The sequence below is a fragment of the Apodemus sylvaticus genome, chromosome X (genome assembly GCF_947179515.1).
Source record: "Apodemus sylvaticus chromosome X, mApoSyl1.1, whole genome shotgun sequence".
NCBI lineage: Eukaryota > Metazoa > Chordata > Mammalia > Rodentia > Muridae > Apodemus > Apodemus sylvaticus.
The window spans coordinates 61,883,525-61,891,662 of NC_067495.1; the positions used below are offsets into that span (position 1 = coordinate 61,883,525).

General features: G+C 46.2%; 1 protein-coding gene across 1 annotated transcript; it reads right to left on the bottom strand.

Moving 5' to 3' along the window:
- Positions 1-1,782: 1,782 nt before the first annotated feature.
- Slc7a3 (solute carrier family 7 member 3) lies at positions 1,783-8,138 on the bottom strand. Its single transcript, XM_052170738.1, has 13 exons — positions 8,070-8,138; positions 7,766-7,909; positions 6,368-6,767; positions 5,422-5,580; positions 5,067-5,244; positions 4,811-4,923; positions 4,464-4,686; positions 4,153-4,292; positions 3,957-4,059; positions 3,248-3,414; positions 2,654-2,820; positions 2,251-2,359; positions 1,783-2,153 (listed from the first exon to the last, which is right to left on the bottom strand). Exons 1-13 carry the CDS (start codon positions 8,082-8,084, stop codon positions 2,023-2,025), a joined length of 2,049 nt encoding a protein of 682 aa, XP_052026698.1. The 5' UTR covers positions 8,085-8,138; the 3' UTR covers positions 1,783-2,022.

An 8,138-nucleotide genomic window follows, 5' to 3' on the forward strand; every position in this document is an offset into this window, starting at 1 on the left:
GGACCCTAGCTCCAGTCTCAAGGATAATCCCCAATAAGACCTGTCTTCCCAGATTATACCTGTCAACAAGATCAGCATCTCCAGGCTATTCCCCCAACAAACCTGTACCCCCAGGTTACAAGACCACCCCCTGCCTAACAACTTCCAGTGCTGAGAAGAACAAAAATTAAGTTTATGATATGACTCCCAACACCAGCCAATTAATTTATGTTAAAGCCACAATCAGGCTTTCCAATCAGATGCTCACACACTTACCCCTATCCCACCCTGCTTGCTGCTTATAAAGCCTTGCTCCAACAGACATTAGACATTCACATTTGGGGTTCCCCACCACCAAAACAGTCCTGCATGACAGCAGTGCTGTGGTGGTGGGGGGGGAGTGCAAGCTAGCTCAAATAAAATAAAGACTCTACTGTGAATTACATCAGATGACTCCTGTCTGGTTGGAGGGGGGCATCACAAACATTTCCCTGGCACTAAACATGTGCTTCCAACCACTAAACCATCAATACAGCCTCAAATTTACTTCAAATGCTTTTATTTGGAATAAATTACATCACTCTCCATCCCCTTAGCTATCGTACCACTTCATAGTCTCAAGTTGATAGCCACTTTTTCTTTTTAATAAGTAAGGTTAAGGATCTTGTATTTGTTATTTCTTATTTTCTGGAAATGATGTAACTAGTATTCATTTTTCTACCAGGATATTTATCTTTCTACTGACTTATAACCACTAATTATGTATAAAGAGAATCACAAAACTTCTGCTGCATTTTTCTGTTTTATCCCGAGACTAATCTTTAGTTCCGCAAAGCTTCTATCACATTTGACCTGTGCTGATGCCTTTTAAATCTGTAACCCTGGTCTAGAACCTCTAGTTCTAGTTGCTGTCTTTACCTATGTGATACTAAAAACTCACACACAGGTTTCTAAACACATGAGACCCGTGACTGAATTTCTTTCTGACCTAAGTCTTTTGAACTTATGTTACTAGGGCACACTGGCCTAAATCCTGTTCTTTCATCTGTAAAATACAATTATATCTACTTCATAGGCTAATAACAAAATGAGATTCATAAATCTGGCATAAATACTGAATAAATGGTAGCATTAGCTCCCTGCTCTAGCTTCCCAACTGCTTCCAAGCTCCTGTTGCTGCCAAACTAAAAATCCATCACCCTGCTAGGAAGTCTTTGTGACTATCTCTTACAGACACACACACACTCCAAATTCGTGGGGGTATGTAAGACCCATGTGCATGTTACATCCAGGTACACTACAACTGCAGTCAGGCCACAAAGAATCTGTTTTATCCTAATTTGGTTGTTTCCTGTGCTGCTCCCTGGCAATTGTACCCTCCCTTCAGTCTACTCCTTGAGCAATAACATGCACAAATGTGGGCCTTTGTCCTTCGCCATCACTCATCCCTGCCCTGCATCAACTCTGTTTAGCTGTTTGTTCCCCTCACTAGACTGTGAGACTAGAGCAGAGGTTTACTGTTTGTGTCCCTGACTCTCAGCACAAGGCCTAAAATTTTACATATTTGTTAAATAAATAGTTAAATGCATAGTTTTTAAAGGTGTTTGTAGCTAGGAAGCCTTTACTCTCCTCTCCTCTCCAAACCCTGGTCCAGAAGGCACATACCCAGGAACAGCAGAAAATGTTGTGACTGCTAGAGAAAAAGACACAGGACAAGTCTCTGAATATTTCCCAGTCTTAATGCCAAGCTTTATATAATCTCTAATAAGCAAAGAACAGGACAGTTTTTTCCCATTTTCTTTTAATAACATTTTTCAAAGCCAGGAAACAACTACAGAGATGATTTCAAAGTAGAGAAGTTAAAAAACAAATGAGAAACAGCAAAGACACAGCCATCATGTCACAAGATATACAGAGCACAATTTCATATCCATCACTAACACCATCACTAACACCACATGAGAGAGGCCCAGCTTTCGGTGGGGTCAAGAGCACTCTCCATTATTGTGTAGGAGAACTAGACAATAGTTGGATATGATTAAGTCAAATGCTGTGAACACAGGAAGTGGTGAGATCAAGGTCTATAGTTTGGGCCCTTGTTTTGGGTAGAGTTTGATGATTCTTAACTTCTTCCACACTGTGTTGGATCCCATAGCCAAAGTAGATTGTAAATCCTAGTAGAGAGAGACAACTGTAAGGTGAGGTTTCCAACTGGAGATCAAGAGGGAGAGGAGTCAGCGAAGAGGCTTACTCTTCAAAGCAGACACCTACCAATCAGCATCCAGATTCCAAATCGGGCCCAAGTGCCAGCTGTCATTTGCATCATCAGGTAAACATTCACGAAGATGCTCACCAATGGGAGCAAAGGAACAACAGGCACCTGCAAAACAAGAAAACTCTTCACATACAACACGATGACCTACAAAGAGATCCTTACTCTACTGGGGGCAGAACTCAAGTTCAAGCCCTACTCACGCTCTGGATTTCGGCAGCCACTCATTTACCATATATAGTATTAGACTCTTCAAATCCAAAAGGTGAGAGAACATCAGCAAGGAGTCTGGCCTAATCAGCTCTGACACTGCTCTCTTGTGTCCAATTAAAAAACATATGCTACAAGCCCTAATTGTCCCAAAATGGATTGGTGAGGAGGTAAGAAACATCATTTATTTACCTTAAAGTGAAGGGGAGTGCGGTTCTGTGGCTGTCTCCAGATGACCCCAGAAATTCCAAGAATGAGCCCCAGGATCAGAACAACCACTGTGACCCACACTGGGTCTCCAGCACGAAGTGGAGTTGTCCACCAGGTCAGCACCAGGCAAAGAACAGTTAGTAGTACAGCTTCAAAAGTCAAGTTGAGAGGCATCAAAACCAGCTCTTGAAATCAATATGCTAAGACGTAAGGCATCCCATTCTAAGGAAGGCTACCCTCTTGCTAGACCTCACCAAATGCCACCACACAATGTCTCCCCTACCATACTGATCTCACCAAATCACACCAAAGAAAAATGCACGCTTGGAACTGGAGAGATGGCTCAGCAGTTAAGAACACTTGCTGTTCTTGCACTCATATGGCAACTTATAACCATCTATATAACATAACTCCAGTACCAAAGGATCAGAAGCCTTTTTCTGACCTATGTGGTTTCCAGGCATGCACACCGTGCAAATACATTCATGCAGGCAAAATATTCATACACATAAAAAAAATCAGCAATCCTAAACAAAACCCCAAAAAAAGAAAGAAAGAAAAGAATGCACTGCTCACCAAGCAGTGAGGAGCAAACATAGACAACTCGGCCTGAAAGGAGTGTAGGGGTGGAGTTGACGGGACAAAATAGAGCCCGAACGGTCAGCTTCTCTGCTTCAAGTGTCTCCTCCTCTTGCAATTCCACTTCCTCTTCAACATTCTTCATTTCCTGGTCAGGTTGGTATCTGTGGCAAGAGTAAGGAAACATTTGTTAGAGTAACTCTTAACCATTCACTACTTTCTTTTCAGGAGAGATGGTTTAGCCTATAAAGCATCTGCCAATGGGCTACAGAGACAACTTGGCAGGTAAAAGTTCTTACTTCTCTTGAAGAGGACCTGCGTTCAGTTCCTAGCACCTACATTGAGTAGCTCACAGCCACCCATAACTAGCTTGGGGAATTCAATGTCCTCTTCTGACCTCCAAGGGTACACATATAGACAGACAGGCAGGCAGACAGACAGGCAGACACACACACACACACACACACACACACACACAGAGAGAGAGAGAGAGAGAGAGAGAGAGAGAGAGAGAGATGTTTGCCCCACAAACATGATGATAGGACTTGAGTTCAGATCTCCAACATTCATATAAAACCCAGGAGATGTGGGGGACTCTTTTGGATAGAGCAAAATGGCCAAATTACTCAAGGAGAGTCAGGATGACAGAAGGAAGAGGAGTGGACAAACACCCTGCCTCACCCAGACATACAAACACAAGTCTTACCTGAGGATGAGAACACAAATGGACACCAGGGAGTAAGCAAGCAGAGTCCCGATTGACATGAGGTCCACAAGATCATTGAGTTCAAAGAGGAACGCCATGAATGCTAAAATCAGCAGGCAGAAGCAGATGAGTGAAGGGTGAAGTTAATGGGGCTGGGGAAAGAACAAAATGGGATGGTTTGGTTTGGCTTTGTTACCTGCAATAACACCAGATACCAAGGTGGCCACGATGGGTGTATGTGTGACACTGTGAACCTTAGCAAGGACACGGAACAGGAGTCCATCTTCTGCCATTGAATAGATCACCCGAGGCATAGGAAACATCGAGCCCAAAAGGCTGAAAAAGGCAATGTCCAAGGGAGATGAGTTCACCAAGGTATCTGTTCCAAGCTTGTGTGTTTATAGCATTCCATCTCCCTTTCCTACCCTTTCTAAGGAATATTCTCTGGCACAAAATGGACATAGCTGGAAACTACAGCCACAGGGCAAACAAATATTTCACACTGACCTGGTAGAAAGTGCACACAGGGAGCCGATAGCCACCAAGTAGCGGGCAGGCTCCCAGCCAACATAGGAAAATGCTTCTGGGAGAGGGCTCTCAGGCTGCAGCTTGTAGTAAGGCATCATGAGGGTAAGCGCTGAAGACACACCAAAATAAGCCAAAAAGCAGATGGATAATGAGATCACAATACCCATGGGGATGGAGCGCTGGGGATTCCGAGCCTCTTCCCCTGCAAGAAAACATAGGGTACAGTGTTCTAAAGCAGGGAAGTAGGCTTGCTCCTCTGCCACCCCCAATCTGTAAGATCACACATTGCATGCACCCAAGGCCAGCCAAGATTGTGTGACTGTTACCGGTGGTTGCAATACAGTCAAAACCGACGAAGGCATAGAAACAGGTAGCAGCGCCACGGAGAATCCCTTCCAAGCCAAAAGGCATGAAACCTCCAGAGCCCATAGGGTCCAAACTAGAGTGCAAGAAGGAAGAAAACCTGTAAGAGTCTGTGTAGCTAAGTGCATTCCTTTTCTCTGCTGCCCAGCTGCTTGTCTACCACTCCCATTCTGGATCCCCTCCTCCCCCATTATGGTCCCAGCTCTGTGACTCTCTAACCTACAAGTGCCATTGGGTTCACTCATCGTCAAGCAATAGTCCTCTTTCGTGAGCTTCCAGTTTCTCAGTTCTCCCTTAATGAAGCCAGAGATGATGACAAAGCCAAGAACCAAAAGGTTCATCCCTGTGAACACTTTGGTAACCAGGGCTGATTCACTGGCCCCCAAAACCAGCAATCCTGTGGGAGAAAATTGTTTAGGATCCTGAGAACAAAATCCTTCCTCCATCCTTGCTTTTCCTTTTTCCTGCCTCTGTGTGGCAGACTCTTTCCTTCCCAGCTTCTCTTTCCTCCCATCTTTAAGAGCACTTCCCAAGCCCAACCCCTCCCATCGTTCAACCCTGCCCTTTGCCTCACCAGTGAGCAGTAACACAAGGGCCAAGGCAAAGAAATCTGGATATTCTGCAAGAACATGAGGCATGTTCAGTAAGATGGTCCCCTTCAGAGTCCGAGAGATGTGGTTTCCAATCAGGTTGTCAAAAGCAGAGCTCCAAGCCCGGGCCACACTGGCTGTACCTGGTATAGCAGTTGGATGGATTTTCTACTGTAATCCCAATGCTCAGGAATATTCTAAGGTCAAGATCCCTCCCTCCTACACACCAGCCTTCACAGATTCCTGCCATAATTACCCACCTTACTATGTGTGTGTGTGTCTGTCAGCCTCTCTCTCTCTCTCTCTCTCTCTCTCTCTCTCTCTGTGTGTGTGTGTGTGTGTGTGTGTGTTTGACAGTTCTTTCTATGTAGCTTAAATTTAGCCTGGCCTCAAACTCAACAAACTCTTGATCCTCCTACCTCAGCCTTTGAGTGCTAGAATTACAGGTGTACAACTCTAGACCCAGCTCCTGTTATTAATTTTAAAAAATTAATAGCATCTAAAAATTACTAGAATCTTTTTTTTTTTTTTTTTTTTTTTTTTTTGGTTTTTCGAGACAGGGTTTCTCTGTGTAGCTCTAGCTGTCCTGGAACTCACTCTGTAGACCAGGATGGCCTCGAACTCAGAAATCCACCTGCCTCTGCCTCCCAAGGGCTGGGGATTAAAGGCATACACCACCACTGCCCGGCTCCTAACTAGCATCTTAATGAATGAACACCAGAAAGAGGTGAACAATTGTTCTGCACCTTCAAACCCTCCATATACCACTACAAATAAAAATATAAACATCTAGAAGTATATGAGATATTGGGGAAAAATAAAGAAAATTTAGACTTCACCAAAATTCCACTCAGATTTCTGGATCCATAATCCCTTTGCTATTTGTGTAATCATCCATCCCTCCCATCCTACCCCAAGTATCTATCTTACCAATGACGTAGGAGAGAATGAGATTCCAGCCGGTGGTGAAGGCCCAGAGCTCACCTACGGTGACATAACTGTAGAGATATGCAGAACCAGAACCGGGGACCCTGGCACCAAACTCAGCATAACACAGTCCGGCCAACACGGAGGACAGAGCAGCCACCAAAAAGCAGATCACAATGGATGGTCCTGCTTTATCTTTGGCCACCTCACCAGCCAGGACATACACACCTGCACCTAATGTGCTGCCCACACCCAGGGCCACTAGGTCGAGGGTGCTCAGGCATCTGGCAAGGCGGGTCTCACCCATACCCAGCTCCAACACACGTCTCCGCACCAGCTTTTGACCAAATCTTCGAAGCGCCTGCCACAGCATTCTAGTTGGAATTGGAGAGGATGCTAGGTTCTGGTGAAAAACAAGACAAAAGCCCTTCAATGGCTCTCATTGTCCCCAAGCTCCAAAAGTGAATTACAAAACCCACTCCACTAAGTGAATGAGTTACCGGGATAAAAGGGGGTGGGCCTCGGAGGAGAAAGCAAGCCACCACACCTCTAATTACCATTTCTTCATATGCAAATAGGAATTACAATAATAATGCAAGTAGGGATTAGAGTATCTCTGAGGCAGGTGGAAGGACCCTTTTCAGAAAAGGTTAGTAAAAGCTCAGTATAGCTCAGTGGTTGGCTTTTAGTAAGTGCTAGGACATTCGGTTTCTTCTTTTCCTGCCCAAGAACCTATGGGATTTACTCTAGAGCCAAGCCCAGCAGCCCTGAACCTCACGTTTCTGTTTCCCCTGGCCTGTGGCTCCTGGTGAATCAAGCGGAACTCAACTCGGGGCAACTCTGAAAGAACCCTTTTTTTACACCCATTACCCACATCCCTTTCAGTGAGCGCCCAGAGAGCTTCAAAGAGACATGGCTCCCCATCGCCTAGAAGAGGGGACTGACCTCAATCTCATCCCTTCTCACCAAGCCCTCAGCGATCAACCTGGGGCTTCTTTGCCCTCGGGAGAAAGCAAATGTTCCCCCACCTCCTCCGCTCTGGCTAGACCAAGCTTACCTGCGGCACGAGCAGCGAGGAGGGGCTTCGGTCTCTGAAATTGGGAGATGCGCCTGAAGGGTCGGGGGCAAAACCCACCGTAGATGGCTACCGCTTCCCTCTCCGCAAATTAGGGGTCCCGCCCGGTGGCCCTAGACTCAGCATCTAGATGTTTAAGGCTCCATGATGAAACAGGCTGGGGCTGCGCTGGAGCTAGGGAGCCCTGGCTCCCGGGCTGGGGTCTTAGCAGCAACAGGTCACAGTTGCGCTGATGCAACTGCACGCCCTGGTTGCCTGAAACGCCTAGGTAACAGAGGAGCCTCCCCCTCCCCACTCTGACACACGTGCCAGCCCCAGAGGCTTACCAGAGAGCCGCGGCAAACCCAGAGAGGGAAAATTCTCAGATCCGGTTCAGTGAGGCTGACTTCAGTCGAGTTGGGTTGGGTCTGCAGACTTTGGCTGCTCAGGCTTCTATGCCGCAGCTCAGGGTCCTTGCAAGCCAAGCGCCCCTTATATTCACCGGGAGGAGGAGCCAGTAACGTCATGGGATCCCAGCCCTAAGCCCTCTCTCCTTACACAAGACACACAACACAATATACATACCAAGGCACTCGCTTGTGTACCCCCCCACACACACACACACGCACACACACACACAAAGTCACTTACTTGGCTTTGCAACATTGGTTGCTTTTGGCCTGAGACTGCTTCCCAACCAAAAAGAACAAGCAAGGCATG

What these genes read in the sequence shown, in the direction of transcription:
- Slc7a3 (XM_052170738.1), bottom strand. An exon ending in GGGTTTGCCGCGGCTCTCTG is followed by an intron (nt 6,768 to 7,765) that starts GTAAGCCTCTGG and finishes GTTTTTCACCAG; the next exon opens with AACCTAGCATCCTCTCCAAT. An exon ending in GAACCCAATGGCACTTGTAG is followed by an intron (nt 4,924 to 5,066) that starts GTTAGAGAGTCA and finishes CTTGCACTCTAG; the next exon opens with TTTGGACCCTATGGGCTCTG.